The 18,688-nt window shown below is 43.1% G+C and overlaps 1 protein-coding gene across 11 annotated transcripts in view; it reads right to left on the bottom strand.

Moving 5' to 3' along the window:
- Positions 1-18,688, bottom strand: part of HABP4 (hyaluronan binding protein 4) — a 117,218-nt gene that overhangs the window by 38,146 nt on the left and 60,384 nt on the right. For all 11 annotated transcript variants that reach the window (XM_077299703.1, XM_077299672.1, XM_077299678.1 and 8 more), the window contains 2 exons: positions 7,827-7,983; positions 215-367 (listed from right to left, as the gene is read on the bottom strand). In XM_077299703.1, the coding sequence (XP_077155818.1) occupies positions 215-367; positions 7,827-7,983 (310 nt within the window). The remainder of the gene's footprint in view (positions 1-214; positions 368-7,826; positions 7,984-18,688) is intronic.

The following is an 18,688-nucleotide window of genomic DNA, read 5'->3' as shown; positions in this document are numbered from 1 at the left end:
CCACCCGCCCTCACACAGCTGTCAAAAGCTTAGAGTTCGACTACAACCAACCTCTTAAAAGTTCCAAGCATTTATTACTAAATTAGAAAAGAAATTCATACTTTTCCTGATAAGATTGAAAAAAGGTTACAGTTTGGAATTTTACCAAAATAAAACCATCCAGGAGGACATGGGATCCATTTAGCAACTTCTATGCTACACAAATAACACTTACGCACGGTCACTGCCACTGTGTCTTTCAAATTCTCGTTTCCCTCTTTGATTTTCATTTTCCATATATCGTGGAAAGCCTCTTCCTCCACCTCGTATTCCTCCTCTATGGTTTGCGACCCAATTTCTCACCTGTTTTTCCTTCTCAAACTTGAAACTAGATAAACAAAAAAAAAAGTTAAATTTTTTAACCAACAGGTAATCCACGAGATAATGTTTCTTCTTGCGGAAAGTGACCTGTCAAGCCTGATACACACACCAAGGTGAGGAGACTTAAGACTTGCAATGCTCCTCAAATAGCCACTTCAAAGAGGAACGGGACTAGACCTCTAGTACCACCTATTAGAAGTAGCAATCCTAAAATATCGACCCTTTTAAGGAGTCTTCTCATTTAACTTAGAATAAAAGCCAAACTAGGAATCTCACAATTTGCAGACACTTTTGCGGTTCTATCCCTCATCCGTGTCAAGTGTGTGATCTGGTTTGGCTTGGTGAGAGGCGTCAGACCAGGATCCAAGGGATAGCATTTCTCCTGCCGGAGAGTGACATGTCAAGCCTGACTTACCAAGGTGAGGAGACTTAAAGGGAACCCGTCACCTTGAATTGGTGGGATATGCAAATGCCTTTTTTCCCGTCCGATGGGCGGCGTTTCGTCTTCATTTCTCCACCCCACCCGTGCCTGTTGTCCGCAATATGTTTGAGAAGAGTACTTGTCCTCCATAGTTCGCGCGTGCGCAATGCAATTAGCCACTAAGATAGGCTTGTGTGCACAATTAGGTGAGTATTTTGATCATATTTTTATGTTCCAACTCGAACCTGTGTAAACTTGAATGATTATTGGATGAAGTAGGTCAGGGGATGTCCATTTATGTAATGAAGCCAAAGGATATCATCACCCTTTATCAAACTGTGCAAAGTTATTAGGCAGCTTGTTTTACTCAGACAAAATGGGCCAAAAAGATTTAACTGATCCTCGGGATGCAGAACTACTGAAATTGCCAAGATATTGGGGTGCAATTATAGAAACATCAGAAGTTATGGTGAAAATAGTATATAAAAAAAAGAAGGCACATTAACCCCTTAACGTCCAATGATGGACAGAGTCCGTCATTGGACACCTTCCCCCGTTTTGTACAGGCTCTGGCGATGAGCCCGCACCTTTTCCGGCACATGCCTGCTGATCTGAACAGCTAACACGTGCCCCAACAGCTGTGGGTAGAATCACGATCCACCCACAACTGTTAACATGTTAAAGGGAACCTGTCACCTAAATTTGGCGGGACCAGTTTTCGGTCATATGGGTGGGGTTTTCGGGTGTTTGATTCACCCTTTCCTTACCCGCTGGCTGCATGCTGGCCGCAATATTGGATTGAAGTTCATTCTCTGCCCTCCATAGTACACGCCTGCGCAAGGCAATCTTGCCTTGCGCACGCGCAGTATGCTTTGCCCAACTGTGGGCAAAGCCGAAACGCATTAGTGCGCATGCGCCGGCGCATTGCGCCCCGGAAGTATTTCGCTGTGTTCCGGGACAGTGCGCTGGCGCATGCGCACTAATGCTTTTCAGCTTTGCTCGCAGTTGGGCAAAGCATACTGCGCGTGCGCAAGGCAAGATTGCCCTCACCCAACCCTAGACCACGAAAAATGAAGACACTACGGGTATCAGAAAATGGGACTTTTTTTTAATAAAACAGTTTGGAAAATGTTTTTCATCACCACTCAGATAAAAGAGAACCTAGACAAGTTTGGTGTGTATGAACTCGTAATGACCTGGAGAATCACAATGGCAGATCAGTTTTAGCATTCAGTGAACCTAGGAAAAAAGCAGAACAAAAAAAAACAAGTGTGGGATTGCACTTTTTTTTGCAATTTCACCGTACTTGGAATTTATTTTCCCATTTTTGAGTACATTACATAGTAAAACCAATGGTGTTCAAAAAGAACAACTCGTCCCGCAAAAAACAAGCCCTCACAAAACAAGCCCTTTTTTGACCAAAAAAAAAAAAAAAGTTATGGCCATGGGATAAAGGGGAGCAAAAAATGGAAATGCAAAAACGGAAATACCCTTGGTCCTTAAGGGGTTAACTGCCAAAGGTTTGAGAAGAATCAAAACAAAGCAACCAGGACCCATTATCCCCAGTGCCGTCATATTCCAGAGCTGCAACCTCCCTGGAACTCAGAAGTACAAGGTGTTCAGTGCTCAGACATGGCCAAGGTAAGGGAGCCTGAACCCCGACCACCACTGAACAAGACAAGTTGAAAAGTCAAAACTGGGCCAAGAAATACCTGAAGACCGTTTGTTCAAAGGTCCTATAAACTGATGGAACTAGGTAACAGATTCTCGACAGACCAGATGGATGTGTCCATGGCTGGACCAGTAATGGGCACAAACCTCCACTTCGACTCAGACACCAGCAAGATGGAAGAGGGGTACTGCCATGGGCTGGTGTTATTAACCTATTTCTGCCATCGGACGGAATAGTATGTCCGATAGCAGAACCCCCACTTTGATGTGGGCTCCAGCAGTGAGCCCGCATCAAAGCCGGGACATGTCAGCTGTTTTGAACAGCTGACATGTGCCTGCAATAGGCGAGGGTGGAATCGCGATCCACCAGCACCTATTAACTAGTTAAATGCCACTGTCAAACTGACAGCGGCATTTAACAAGCGCTTCCCCATCACGTGATCACGGGGTCATCAGCGAGTCAGCATGACAACCAGAGGTCTCCTTGGGACCTCTATGGTTGTTGATGCCAGATTGCTGTAAGCACCACCCTGTGGTCAGCGCTCATAGCAATGCTGTAATTCTACTACATAGAGGTGATCTGAGCATCACCTCTATGTAGCAGAGCCAATCAAGTTGTGCCAGCGTCTGAAGCATGGCAAAGGTAAAAAAAAAAAAAAAAAAAGAAAAAAAAGAAAAAGGGTTTTAAAAATATAATGGTATCATTAACAAAAAATAAGCCCTCATCCTAACCCAGATCATGAAAAATGGAGATGCTACGGGTATCGAAAAATTGCACAATTTTCTTTTTCACCACTTAGATAAAAAAAGAACCTAGACATGTTTGGTGTCTATGAACTCTTAATGACCTGGAGAATCATAAAGGCGGGTCAGTTTTAGCATTTAGTGAACCTAGGAAAAAATCCAAACAAAAAAACAAGTGTGGGATTGCATTTCTTTGCAATTTTACCGCACTTGGAATTTTTTTCCCCGTTTTTTAGTACACGACAAGGTAAAACCAATGTTGTCATTCAAAAGTACAACTCTGCCCTCAGATGGTCATATTGATGGAAAGAAAAAAAGTTATGGCTCTGGGAAGGAGGGGAGCAAAAAACAAACAAAAAAACTCCGGGGGGTAAGGGGTTATGGATGAGCTAGTTGGAATCCAAATCAACTCCCAAATCTTCTGCCAGATTTTAGAAACACCAAGGTTACTTACCAGTAGCCAGTTTTTCCAGAATCCATGACGGCACACCTGAGAGAGGGATCCGCTCAGCCAGGACAGGAACCTACTGGAAAAAAAAAAAAAGGGCGGTACCTCTCCCCCGCTTCAGTTGGTTACAGAGCATGAGAGGCCCTCCCGGTTTATTTACCCATATAACCGACACCACATTATAAATGCACCCAAACATAATGCACACCCATAAAGTGAGAAAGGGGGGGGGGGGGAGAGATAACCAGGTGCTGTCATGGGCTCTGGAAAGACCGGTAAGTAACCTTGTTGTTTTCCCTTCACCCATGACTGCACACCTGAGACACTTTTGGGGAATCTGAAACACCTTAGGGAAGGACCACCGCATGCAGCACCCCTCTAACAAAAGTTCAGCAGAAGAGGATAGATCCAATCTATTGTACCTAAAGAAGGTGGATGGTGAGGACCGGGTAGCAGCCTTACAGATTTGATCAATTGATCAATTGATACCTCCGCTTTCTCTGTCCAGGAGGTCGCCATGTCTCTAGTGGAATGGGCCTTGATGCCATCAGGGATCGGAGTACCCCTAGCAGAGGAGTAAGCTACACTAATGGCCTCCATAATACACCTGGTAATGGTACTCCTTCGACAGTGGTAACACTTCTTACTACCCTGGAAGGCTACAAATAGGGACTGGGTCTTCCTTCACTGGCTAGTCACCAATATATACTCTAACAGTGCCCTTCTAACATCAAGATTATGAAACAACCACTTCCCCCAGAATCTTAGGGTTATTACAGAAGGAGGGAAGGACAATCTCTTGACTTTGATGAAAACTTGATGCCACCTTGGGAAGATAAGATGGATCAGGTCTTAACACAACTTTATCCTCAAATATTTTAGTATAAGGAGAATTTATAGAAAGGGCCTGTAAGTCACTCACCCTATGGGCTGATGTTAGAGCCACTAATATGATTGTTTTTAGGGTAAGACATTTCACTGATAATTTCTGTACTGGTTCAAACGGCTTCTCGGTCACAGCCTCTAATACCAAGTTCAGATCCCATGGCGGAACATTCAGGACTGGTACTGGTCTGGATCTATCGCAGGATTTAATGAACCTTGCCACCCATGTATTAGCTGCAAGGTTACAACTATACAATGCACCCAAGGCAGACATCTGGAACTTAAGGGTACTAGTAGCCAACCGCAGTTCAAACCCCAACTGCGGGAACTCTAGGATGGGACCGATTGGAGGCTTATGGCCTAATGGCTTTCCTAAAAATTCCAAGAATTTTCTCCATGTCTTGCGGTAGATTTTAGTGGTTTTGGGTTTCCTACTTTTTAGCAAGGTAGAAACTAGCCCTGGTGAAAAACCCCTGCTACTCAGTAGTGCCCTTTAAAATTCCACGCTGCTAGATGGAAACCCTTTACTTGGGTGTGGAATATTGGCCTCTGCATGAGAAGTTCCAGGATCTCTGGCCAGATCCATGGGTCTGATAGAGACATTGTCCTTAACAGGGAAAACCAAGTTATTTTTAGCCAGAAGGGGGCAGTCATAATCACTCTTGCCTGATCCTCTTTAATGTTCCTCACGGCCGCTGGAATCATGGCTACTGGAGGAAAGGCTTAAGCAACCCTGAAGTTCCAGGTAATCTGGAGAGAGTCTACTGCAAATGGGCTTTCCCCGGGGTTCAGAGAACAGAACCTTTTTACCTTCCTGTTTTTTTTTTAGCAAAGAGATCTATTTCCAACAACCCCCATAGATGCACTATCTGCTGGAACACTCCGGGGATTTAGGGCCCACTCCCTCTGTTCTAGTTTGAGGCGGCTTAGGAAGCCTGCCTCAACATTCTCTGCCCCCTTAGGTCTAGTGCAGTAAGGGACAAGAGATGTTGTTCTGCCACCTAGAGAATGTTGTTTGCTGCTACCATTATGGAGTGGGACCTTGCTCCCCCCTGGGGGTTGATGTATGCTACTGTGGCTCAGTTGTCTTACATAATGCAGATGTGGCGATCCAGGAGGAGAGGGAGAAAGCTTTCTAGAGCCCGTTCTCAGTTCTTTTAGATTTGATGACTTCTCCAGCTCCAGAGGCACAGGTTTCAGCATGGGAATCCGTCAAGGACAGGAACCCAACTGAAGCAGGGGGAGAGGTACCGCCCTTTCATTTCAGTAGGTTCCTGTCCTGGCTGGGAGGATTCCTCTCAGGTGTGCCATCATGGATGAAGGGAAAGCACTTTCTTCAAGCAGTGGTACAGGAAGAATCTGCATCTTTCTAGAAAACCCTGATTTTTATGCAGGACAATGCTCCATCGCACGCGTTGAAGTGCTCCACTGCTTGGCTAGCCACTAAAGGCCTAAAAAGATGGAAGAATAATGTCATAGCCCCTTCCTAACCTGACCTAAACCTTAGGGAACTTGTGGGCACTTTATAAAGGAAACCTGTCACCAGGGACAACGCTGTTTATCTGCAGATATGGGATTAAGTCATGGGGGAAGCACGGGTACAGTCACTGCTCTGAATACTGGGCTGGGAGAATAAAGATAATTTTCTCCCCGCAGCATTCGGCTAAGTGCAGGCGCCAGGCAGCATCATAATGCCGTTATCCTGCAGATTAACCCAATATTATTATTATTCATTTATATAGCACCATTAATTCCATGGTGCTGTACATGAGAAAGGGGTTACATGCAAAGTTATAGAAATCGTTTACAGTAAACAAGTTTACAGTGACAGACGGGTACAGAGGGGAGAGGACCCTGTGCTTGCGGACTTACATTCTATGGGATAGTGGGGAAGAGGCAGAAGGTAGGGGGCGAGGCGGCAGCGATGGCGAGGCGGCTGCTCTGGCGATGGCGAGGCGGCGGCTCTGGCGAGGCAGCAGAATGGTTATTGCAGGCTGTAGGCTTTCTTGAAGAGATGCGTTTTTTAGGTGGTGGATAATCGGACGTGTTGAGGCATGGAATTCCAGAGGATGGGGGATATTCGGGAGAAATCTTGGAGGCGGTTGTGTGAGGAACGAATAAGTGTGGAGGAGAGTAGGAGGTCTTGGGAGGATGGGAGATTACGTGAGGGAAGATATTGGGAGATTAGTTCAGAGATATAGGGAAGGGACAGGTTGTGGATGGCTTTGTAGATCAGTGTTAGTAGTTTGAACTGGATTTGCTGGGGAATTGGGTGCCAGTGGAGGGATTTGCAGAGGGGAGAAGCAGGGGAGTAGCGAGGAGAGAGGTGGATTAGCCGGGCAGCAGAGTTGAGGACAGACTGGAGTGGTGCAAGAGTTAGCGGGGAGGCCACAGAGGAGGGTGTTGCAGTAGTCGAGGCGGGAGATGATGAGGGCATGCATCTGCAGGTTAACAGTTATTCCTGGTGACAGGTTTCCTTTAAACAGGGAATGTAAATGAAAGCATGACAGTACACCTCTCTAAAATGTGTAAGGTGCCCAAAAAGTTGATCGCCAACATATTAAGAAACTGACAGACTCCATGGATGGAAAGCTTATGACTGGTATTGAAGAGAAGGGTCAGAAATGCATTTTTTTGTCCATTTTGAGCTGTTTGTTTATTTTCATCAGTTAAAGTGAGAACAACAACAAAACTATTAAAAGGGCATCTGTAAGCATGTTTTTGCCATGTAATCTAAGAGCAGCATAATGTATGGGCAGAGACACTGGTTTCAGCAACGGGTTACTTACCAAGCTGCTTGCTGCAGTTTTGAAAAAAATACTTACGGTAAATCAGCCGATCATTAGAGTACTAGTAAACCTGCTGACAGGTAGTCATGCATAACCCTAACCCCAATAACGATTGGCAGCTTTCTGGCCATATTTATTGTACGTAGAAAGCTGCCAATCGGTGGTGTGGGCAGGGTGATACAAAAACAACATGCAGAGAACGGTTAGATCTGCAACAGAAAAACACACAGATTATATAAAAACGACAGCAAACAGCTGAGTACTTGACACATCGCTGGAATCAGGGGCTCTGCCCCTATATTACACTGCTGGTGTATGAGAAACCGGGTGACAGTGCTGTAGCTGATCAATAACATAAAAATACAAATTGCCTAATAACTGCACACAGTGTTCAGGACAACACCAAGTACTTGGCAAATAATCTGCCAATGCCTTTAAAAACACAGGTAAAGTCTATTCACAAAGTGAAATATTAGCACATTCAAATAATATGAAACATGGCACATACTTGTCAACACTGTACTCCACGGCCGGGTCTGAGAAATTTGAACGGAATTCTCTGTAAGTGTTCCGGCGTTCCGATATCTCATCCTCGGACACTTCAGCACTGCTGGTTGCATACCGAGTCACTTTTTGCACAGACTGTTTCGGAGCTTGGTTCAGGGCTGATGGAAGGAAAAAGATTTTCCCATTGGAAATCTGGACTAACCATTTCTTTTTATCCATTCCATGACTACACAATGTACAACATGAGTTTTCTCCTGCAATTGTAGGAGTATTAAAAAGACAAATCTTGGGAGTACAATGGTCTTTCACACTTTGCTATGTACACATGTAAGGTGATACTAGTGGTTCTTAACCCTTTAGTGACTGGGCCAATTTTTTTAAAAATCTGACCAGGGTCACTTTTTGTGATAGCTGTGGAATATTTGAACATATCCCATTGATTTTGAGATAGTTTTTTTCGTGACAAGTTGTACTTTATGATAATGGTAAATTTGTGTCAATATTTTCTGCATTTATTAAGAAAAATATCAAATTTTACAAACATTTTTGAAAATTGAGTAATTATCCCTTTAATCTATCTAGTCATACCACACAAAAATATTAATGAACAACATTTCTCTCATGTCTGCGTTACATCAGCACCATTTGTAAAATGTTATAGGTTTCTAGAATTTTAGAAGGTTTAAAACTGTAGCAGCAATTTTTCATTTTTCCAAGGAAATTTACAAAATTTTTTTTTAGGGACCTATTAAGTTTTGAAGTGACTTTGGGGGTCCTATATATTGGAAACCCCCAAAAGTGATACCATTTTAAAAAGCGCACCCCTCATATTCAAAATTGCTTTCAGGTAGTTTATTAACCCTTCAGGTGCTTTTCAGGAATTATGCCACTCCGTGACATATTGTACTTCATGATGGTGGTCAAAATTCCTCCATATGACTTGAGATTGAAAGATTTTGCAAATTTTTGCCAAATTTCCATTTTTTTCACAATTTTCAAACTTTGAATTATTTTGCCCTTAAATCAGAGCGCTGTGTCACACAAAATAGTTAACATTTCCCACGTCTACTTTACATCAGCACAATTTTGGAACAATTGTTTTTGTTAGGATGTTATAAGGGTTAAAAGTTGACCAGCGATTTCTCATTTTTCCAACAAAAAAAAAACAAAACCATTTTTATAGGGACAACCTCACAATTGAAGTGACTGAGGGGTTTACATCACAGAAAATACCCAAAAGTGACACCATTCTAAAAACTGAATCCCCCCCAGTGCTCAAAACCACATTCAAGAGTTTTATTAAACCTTCAGGTGCACCACAGGAATCTTTGGAACGCGTAAAAAAAAAAATAATATCATATAATATAATATATATATATATATATATAAAAATTGGAACAGCATCCAATATTACCACAGTTGTCATGCATCGCTTCCCAAACCAATGGCTTCCAATAATAAGAATTAAAAAGTAAAAGCACAAAAATGAAAAAAGTGGGCACTTTTTTTTCCCCATTTCTTTGTGCTATATATATATATATATATATATATATATATATATATATATATATGTGTGTGTATGTATATGTGTGTGTGTGTGTGTGTGTGTGTGTGTGTGTATGTATATGTGTGTGTGTGTGTGTGTGGTGTATGTATATGTATGTGTGTGTGTGTGTGTGTGTGTATATGTATGTGTGTGTGTATGTATGTGTGTGTATGTATATGTATGTGTGTGTGTGTGTGTATATGGTGAATGTGTGAATGTGTATATATATATATATATATATATATATATATATATATATATATATATATATATATATATATATATATATATACACATATATATACACACACTCACTCACCGGCCACTTTATTAGGTACACCTGTCCAACTTCTTGTTAACATTAATTTCTAATCAGCCAATCACATGGCGGCAACTCAGTGCATTTAGGCATGTAGACATGGTCAAGACAATCTCCTGCAGTTCAAACCGGAGCGCATCAGTATGGGGAAGAAAGGTGATTTGAGTGCCTTTGAACGTGGCATGGTTGTTGGTGCCAGAAGGGCTGGTCTGAGTATTTCAGAAACTGCTGATCTACTGGGATTTTCACGCACAACCATCTCTAGGGTTTACAGAGAATGGTCCGAAAAAGAAAAAAAATTCAGTGAGCGGCAGTTCTGTGGGCGGAAATGCCTTGTTGATGCCAGAGGTCAGAGGAGAATGGGCAGACTGGTTCGAGCTGATAGAAAGGCAACAGTGACTCAAATCGCCACCCGTTACAACCAAGGTAGGCCTAAGAGCATCTCTGAACGCACAGTGCGTCGAACTTTGAGGCAGATGGGCTACAGCAGCAGAAGACCACACCGGGTACCACTCCTTTCAGCTAAGAACAGGAAACTGAGGCTACAATTTGTACAAGCTCATCGAAATTGGACAGTAGAAGATTGGAAAAACGTTGCTTGGTCTGATGAGTCTCGATTTCTGCTGCGACATTCGGATGGTAGGGTCAGAATTTGGCGTAAACAACATGAAAGCATGGATCCATCCTGCCTTGTATGGAGCATCTTTGGGATGTGCAGCCGACAAATCTGCGGCAACTGTGTGATGCCATCATGTCAATATGGACCAAAATCTCTGAGGAATGCTTCCAGCACCTTGTTGAATCTATGCCACGAAGAATTGAGGCAGTTCTGAAGGCAAAAGGGGGTCCAACCCGTTACTAGCATGGTGTACCTAATAAAGTGGCCGGTGAGTGTATATATATATATCAGAGCCCCTGATGTGCCTAAACAGTGGAAACCTTTTACAAGTGACACCATTTTGAAAACTAGACCCCTCAAGGAATGTATTTAGATGTGCGGTGTGCACCTTTAACTCCAAGGTTCTTCAGAAGTTTATAATGTTGAGCCATGTAAATAATGTTATTTTAGCCCCCTTTTTTCACAAGGGTAACAGTAAGAATTGCACAACAAATTGTATGGTGCAATTTCTCCTGAGTACGCCGATACCCCATGTGTAGGGGAATACTACTTTTGAGGCACAGTGCAAAGATCAGAAGGGAAGAGGCTCCACATTGGAGTTCAGATTTTGCTGGACTGGTTTGAGGGTGCAATGTCACATTGGCAGAGCCCCTGAGGTGCCAGAACATCAGAAACCCCCCCATATGTGAACTCATTTTACAAACTACACTCCCCAATGAATTAATCTAGGGGTGCAGTGATCATATTGACACCACATGTGCCTCACAGAGTTTTATACCAGTGAGTGGTGAAGAAAGAATAAATTACATTTTTACCAGTAAAGTGTTGTTTTAGCCACAATTTTTCTTTTATCAGGGATGTCTTATACAACAAACAGGTCCATTTTTTCCTGAATATGCCAATACCCTACATGTAAATCGGGAAATATTTTTCAGGCACAGTACAAAGCTCAGAAGGGAAGGAGCGCCATACGATAGTAAAATCTGCACTATTATGGTTTGTGGGTGCCATGACCCAGTGGGAAAGCCCCCCAAGTTGCCAGAACAGCAGAACCCTGAGAGACTCAGGAGGAACGGAGCTTTATTTCCCTTCTGGAGCGCAGATGTACCTAGAAAAGTTTGCGGACTCCATATACGGAGCCCCCATTGCTAAAAGAGCAGAATTCCCCCTTATAGGAAATTATACCCATTTGAGAATTTATCTACAGATGTAGTGACGATTTTGACTCCATGGGTATTTTCCAGAAACAAGCAGCAGTGGATGTTGCTGAGTGAATATTGCAAACTGCCGTTCTAGTGACAAGTACGTTATTGCCCAGCCCGTGCTTCTGGAGACATACACCCGTAAGTTAGGCGGGCTCTCATTGCTTGCGAAAAATGCAAAACATCTGAACGCTATATGGGGGTTTAGGCACACTGTGGGGCTCAGAAGGGAGGGTGGGCATTTGGAACTGCACAATTTGCTGAATTTCTTTTGAGGGGCGAGGAGCCATTTAGCTTTTCCAAAGACTGCTACCAGTAACGTGGAAGCCCCTATATTTCCATTAACACATGACAGACCTGAGTGGGGACTTGCTTTTTTTGTGGATGGAGCTGAAGCTTTTATTGGGAACAGCTTACATAACATTTGGGATCACATTTTTCCAGCGCGCTACGCTGAGCACTTACTTTGGTGTTTCTATCTAAATCTCTGGTTGACGTGATTCAGATGAAACCCCCAAGGGATTCATTCACTAATGAGGCAGCAGAGTTACTCTGGACTCACTCTGGCCTCTGTTCAGCATTGTCCTTTTCAGAAGTGTCCAGAACTGCAGCCGATGGCACTTTTATGCACACCTAAAAAGATGGCAAAAACAACAGAACGGAGTATACAAGTCCCAATACGCATTTTATTTAAAAATTGTATAATTTTATTTATATTATCAAAATATATAATTCAAACTGAGTAATCAAATATAAATACAATACATATAAATAACAGGATTAGTGGAGGAGGAAACACTATAATAGTGGCGGAGCGGATGACAACACCTATCACATCATATCACAAGGACTGCTATTGTGGGAGCCATAGTATGAAAAAAAAAAAAAAAAGTTGCAACAGTGCAGGTTATATCACTAGCTAAAGTGCCATAGTGCCTACAGGACTCATCACCTCATATCATATAAAGCAGCTTACCCATTAGGTCAGATGTCTCACCACGCTCCACACACCACCCCCTTGACGCACGTTTCGCGGTCGCTTTCTCAAAAAGGGGTTTGTCAAAAACCTAAAAAGATGGACATCGCCGGATCACATGCCCTATGGCATCCACAGTTCCTCCATCTGCCTCATTATAGGGAATCTTCCGCCAGAGGTTCAGTCTGAATCATGTATTTCAGAGATTTACACGGAAACCCCAGAGTAAGCGCTCAGTGCAGGATAAATGTGTGCCGAGTCTTACTGTGTACTTTTAGAGGCAGAATGAACAAATCAACAGATGAAGAATTGGTTTTATTTATTTTATATGCAGTGCCTCGTGCGGTATAAATGATAAGGCGACTTTATTCTTTGGGTTAGTGCGATAACAGCGATACCAGATTTATATTGGGTTTTTATGTTTGGCAGCTGTCACACACTAAAAGACTTTATTGTAAAAATTAGTTTTTGCTTCACCATATTTTGAGAGCTATAATTTTTCCGTATTTCAGCCCACAGAGTCATGTGAGGGCTTGTATTTTGAAACTGCACCCATCAAGGTGTGCAAAACCACATTCAAGAAGTGTATTAACCCTTCAGGTGCTTCACAAGAACTAAAGCAATGTGGTAGGAAAAGAAAAAAATGAACATTACTTTTTTCACAAAAAATGTACTTTGGAACCAAACTATTTTCACAAGGGTATCAGGAGAAAATGGACCACAACATTTGTTGTGCAATTTCTCCTGAGTACGTCGATACCCTGTATGTTGGGAAGCCACTCCTTGGGCACATGGCAACGCTCAGAAGGGAGGGAGCTCTGTGACTTTTTGAACCCAAAATTGTAGGGTGGAATCAATGTCTGGCGCCATGTTGCGTTTGGAGACCCCCCCAATGTACCTAAACAATGGTAACCCTGTAATTTTAACTCCAACGATAACAGCCCTAATTCCAACACACCCCTAACCCCAAACCTAACTATATCCCCAACACTAACCTAACAATAGTCCAACCCTAACCCCAAATCTGACTTTTTGCGGTCACAGTTATTCACCGCAACACTGGGGACAGTAAAAACTGACCCGAATCATGTTCTCCAGGGTCTCCGCTACAGAGGTCATACGGAGTCCAGAGTAACTCTGCTGCTTCATTATAGTGAATGGATCCCTCGGGGGTTTCATCTGTCACGTCTCTCGTAGATTTATATGGAAACACCTATGAGAGTTCACCTAATTTACAGGTGCGGGTCTCCAGAAGCATCAGACTGGCATATTGTACTGGCCACTACAGCGGCAGTTTGAAATTTCCACTCTGCAACATCCACTGCTGCTTGTTTCTGGAAAACGCCTATGGAGTCAAAATAGTCGCTACACCTGTAGATACATTTCCAAGGGGTTATATTTTCCAAAATGGGGTCCCTTGAGAGGGAAATCTGCTTTTCTAGCACTTATGGGTTCTTTATATGGAATCTGCAAACTATTCTAGGAAAATCTGCATTCTAGGAGGCAAATGGAGTTTTGTCCCTCCCTAGTCTCTCCGTATGGTTAAGTAGTACTGTACAGCCACATTTGGGGTATTGCCACATTCAGTAGAAATTGTGGGACACATTTTGTTGCATTTTAACCCATTTCCCAGTATGAAAATGTAAAACTTAGCGCTGAGACACAATCTTGGTGGTAAAAATGTAAGCCATTTTATCTTCACTGCTCAATGTTTTTTCTTTCCTTTCACATTCCAAAAATTCCTGTGAAGCACCTGAAGGGTTAATGAACTTCTTAAATGTGGTTTTGAGTACCTTGATGGGTGCAGTTTTTGAGTGGGTATTTTCTGTCATATTGGCCCCTCAAAGTCACTTCAAATGTGAGGTTGTCCCTAAAAAAAAAAAAAAAATGGTTTTGCAAATTTTATAAAAATGAGAAATCGTTTGTCGACTTTCATACCTTATAACTTCCTAACAAAAAAATGATGTTTCAAAAATTGTGCTGATGTAAAGTAGACATGTGGGAAGTGTTATTAACTATTTTGTGCGATATGACTGATTTAAAAGGCATGAAAATTAAAAGTTTGAGAATTGCGAAGTTTTCAAAATTTTCGCCACATTTCCTTTTTTTTTTTTTTTCACAAATAAAGTCAAGTCATGTCAAAGAAAGTTTACAACTATCATGAAGTATAATATGTCACCAGAAAACAAGCTCAGAATCAGTGGGACCCATTAAAGCATTCCAAAGTCATGACTTCAAAATGACAGTGGTCAGAATTGTAAAAACTGGCCTGGTCTGGAAAATTTAAACAGGGTTCGGGGAGAAGGGAACAAGCAAAAACTGAAGTCAGCTGCAGTAAAGGCCCGGGAAAGCATCACACAGGAGGAAAATCAGCATTTGGTGACATCCATGGCTTCCAGACCTCAAGCAGTCATTGCCTATAAAAGATGCTCTACAAAGTATTAAAAATGAACATTTTATTTATGGCAAAGTCAAATTTGTCAAATTACTTTTCAGCCCTTGAAATGAGGAGGCATTATACAAAAATGGTTGCAATTCCTAAATGTTTCACAGGATATTTTTGTTCAACCCCTTTAATTAAAACTGAAAGTCTACACATTACTTAAGTCTCAGATGTTTCATTTTAAATCAAAAATAGCAGCATGCAGAGCCCAAATCACAAAGATTTGGTCACAATCCAAATATTTCTGGACTACATACATACATACATACATACATACATAGTATATACTCGAGGAGTATAAGACGAGATTTTCAGCCCACTTTTTTGGGCTGAAAGTAACCCTCTCGGCTTATACTTGAGTCATACCCAGGGGTCGGCAGAGGAGGGGGAGCGGAGCTGTAATAATACTCACCTGCTCCTGGCGCAGTCCCTGCACATCCCTGGTTCCCCGGCAGCTTCTTCCTGTAGTGAGCGGTCACATGGTACCGCTCATTACAGTAATGAATATGGACTCCCATAGGGGTGGAGCCGCATATTCATTACTGTAATGAGCGGTACCATGTGATCGTTCACTACAGGAAGAAGCTGCCGGAGCCGGGGAAGAGACGTGCAGGGACCGTGCCAGGAGCAGGTGATTATAAGTCAGTGCGCGATATTCACCTGCTCCCCGTTCCACGGTCGGTGCCGCTGCGTCTTCCTTGTCCTCTGCAGTGACGCTCAGGTCAGAGGGCGCGGTGACGCGATTAGTGTGTGCCGCCCTCTACCTTAACATCAGTGCAGAGGACGGGGAAGACACAGCGGTGCCGACGGTGGAACGGGGAGCAGGTGAATATAGCAAGTGCGGAGGCCTGAGAGGTGAGTATGTAATTTTTTTTGTTTCTTTAATAGCAGCAACAGCATATGGGGCCATGTGCAGCATTATATGGGGCAAATATCTGTATGGGGCCATGTGCAGCATTATATGAAGCAAATATCTGTATGGAGCATCTTATGGGGCCATGTGCAGCATTATATGGGGCAAATATCTGTATGGGGCCATGTGCAGCATTTTATGGGGCAAATATCTGTATGGAGCATCTTATGGGGTCATGTGCAGCATTATATGGGGCAAATCTGTATGGAGCATCTTATGGGATCATGTACAGCATTATATGGGGCAAATCTGTATGGAGCCATGTGCAGCATTATATGGGGCAAATATCTGTATGGAGCATCTTATGGGGCCATAATCAGCATTTGTGCAGCATTATATGGGGCACATTTTAATATGGAGCATCTTATGGAGCCCATCAAACTGTATGGAGCATTATATGTGGCGTATTTTGTATGGAGCATCTTATGGGGCCCATCATGAACTGTATGGAGCATTGCATGGGGCTCCTGATTCAATATGGATATTCAAAAACACTTAAACTACTGATGTCTCAATTTTACTTTTATTGGTAATTATATAGTAGATACATATATATATATATATATATATATATATATTATACGTGCGTGTGTATATATATATATATATATATATATATATATATATATATATATACACACACACACATATATACATATATATACATATATATACATACACACACACATACATACATATACACACACATATACATACACACACATATATATATCTACTATATATCTACTATATAATTGTCTAAGGGTCACTTCCATCTGTCTTTCTGTCACGGATATTCATTGGTCGCGGCCTCTGTGTCATGGAATCCAAGTCGCTGATTGGTCTCGCCAGCTGCCTGTCATGGCTGCCGCGACCAATCAGCGACGGCCACAGTTCGATTAGTCCCTCCCTACTCCCCTGCAGTCAGTGCCCGGCACCCGCTCCATACTCCCTTCCAGTCACCGCTCACACAGGGTTAATGCCGGGACCGCGTTATGCAGCGGGTAACTCACTCCGTTACCGCCGCTATTAACCCTGTGTGACCAAGTTTTTACTATTGATGCTGCCTATGCAGCGTCAATAGTAAAAACATCTAATGTTTAAAAATAATAATAAAAAAAGTCATTGTATACTCACCTTCTGCCGGCAGGTTTCGGTGGCAAGGATGGTATGCGCGAAGGACCTGCCATGACGTCACGGTCATGTGACTGACGTCATGGCAGGTCATTCTCGCGCACGCGCGAAGAAGCTGCGGTACCATGGGACAGGCAGGGACAGCGTCAGGAGCAGGTGAGTATTTCATATTCACCTGTCCGCGTTCCATCCGCCGGGCGCCGCTCCGTCTTCCCGTACTCTTGTAGTGACTGTGCAGGTCAGAGGGCACGATGACATATTAGTGTGCGCGCCGCCCTCTGCCTGAACAGTCAGTGCGGAGAGACGGGACGCTGTGGAGCAGCGACGAGAGGAGAGTATGTGATTTTTTTGATTGCAGCAGCAGCATTACATGTGGCACAATGCTGTATGGAGCGTCTATGGGGCCATAAAGAACTGCATGGAGCATTATATGGGGCATCTATGGGGCCATAACTGCATGGAGCATTATATGGGCCATCTATGGGTCCATAACTGCATGGAGCATTATATGGGCCATCTATGGGGCCATAACTGCATGGAGCATTATATGGGCCATCTATGGGGCCATAACTGCATGGAGCATTATATGGGGCATCTATGGGGCCATAACTGCATGGAGCATTATATGTGGCATCTATGGGGCCATAACTGCATGGAGCATTATATGGGGCATCTTATGGGGCCATAACTGCATGGAGCATTATATGGGCCATCTATGGGGCCATAACTGCATGGAGCAATATATGGGGCATTTTATGGGGCATCTATGGGGTCATAAAGAACTGCATGGAGCATTATACTACGTGACTGGGCAAAATACAATGTGACTGGGCAATATACTACGTGGACATGCATATTCTACAATACCCGATGCGCTAGAATCGGGCCACCATCTAGTATACATACATACACACACAGTGTAAGTAAAACCTTAACACCAAACGCAAAGTATTACTTAAAATATCTAAATACAGTAATGAGTGATTAGTTGCCAAGGTCTCAAAAGCAGAGATGGGCAAACCCAACCAGTAAAGTTCGTCATCCGTACCGAACACCTACTGTTCGGTAACGGACATTGAACACGGATGTCCATGTTATGGTTCAGGTTTGACCCCGCCCAAACGCCTGGTGTTTGTCATGCACATAACAGCATGGCAAACATTGCTTCTGATCAGTGGTAAAATCATTACCACCGGTCAGATATCTGCGGTTCCCACGCTGTCACTGGCATCAGCTGATGGGACTACTGGTCCAGTCAACCCACACCTGCTGCTTCTAATAACAGCGAGAGCAGGCGGCGGCTGATTGGAGTATTCACCAACCGGCGCCTGTGCTCTCAATACTTTTATTTAAAAAAAAAAAAAAAAGCACGGCGTATGAGTTTCCCTGTATTTTTGATAACCAGACAGGCAAAACTGACAGCAGAAGGCTGCAATGCTCTAAATTAAACCATACTCATGCCATTACCCATACTATTGAAGCCATAGTTTCCTGTAACAAAACAAAAATAATAAACAACCATATCCCTCACCAGTCCGTAATTCAGTTCCATACCATAATCCATGTCTGGAGATGAACAGTTTTCAACCTGGGCGCTGCCAAGATGCGGCCGTCCAGGCTGAAAACCAATTGGAGAATCAGCTGCTGAGAGCACAGCATCAGTGGCTATCGGTGACGTCAGAGGTTACTGCCGGTCACTGAAGCAGCGTTC

Source organism: Ranitomeya variabilis, chromosome 1, assembly GCF_051348905.1.
Source record: "Ranitomeya variabilis isolate aRanVar5 chromosome 1, aRanVar5.hap1, whole genome shotgun sequence".
NCBI classification, from domain to species: domain Eukaryota; kingdom Metazoa; phylum Chordata; class Amphibia; order Anura; family Dendrobatidae; genus Ranitomeya; species Ranitomeya variabilis.
This window is presented reverse-complemented; position numbering and strand designations above follow the sequence as displayed.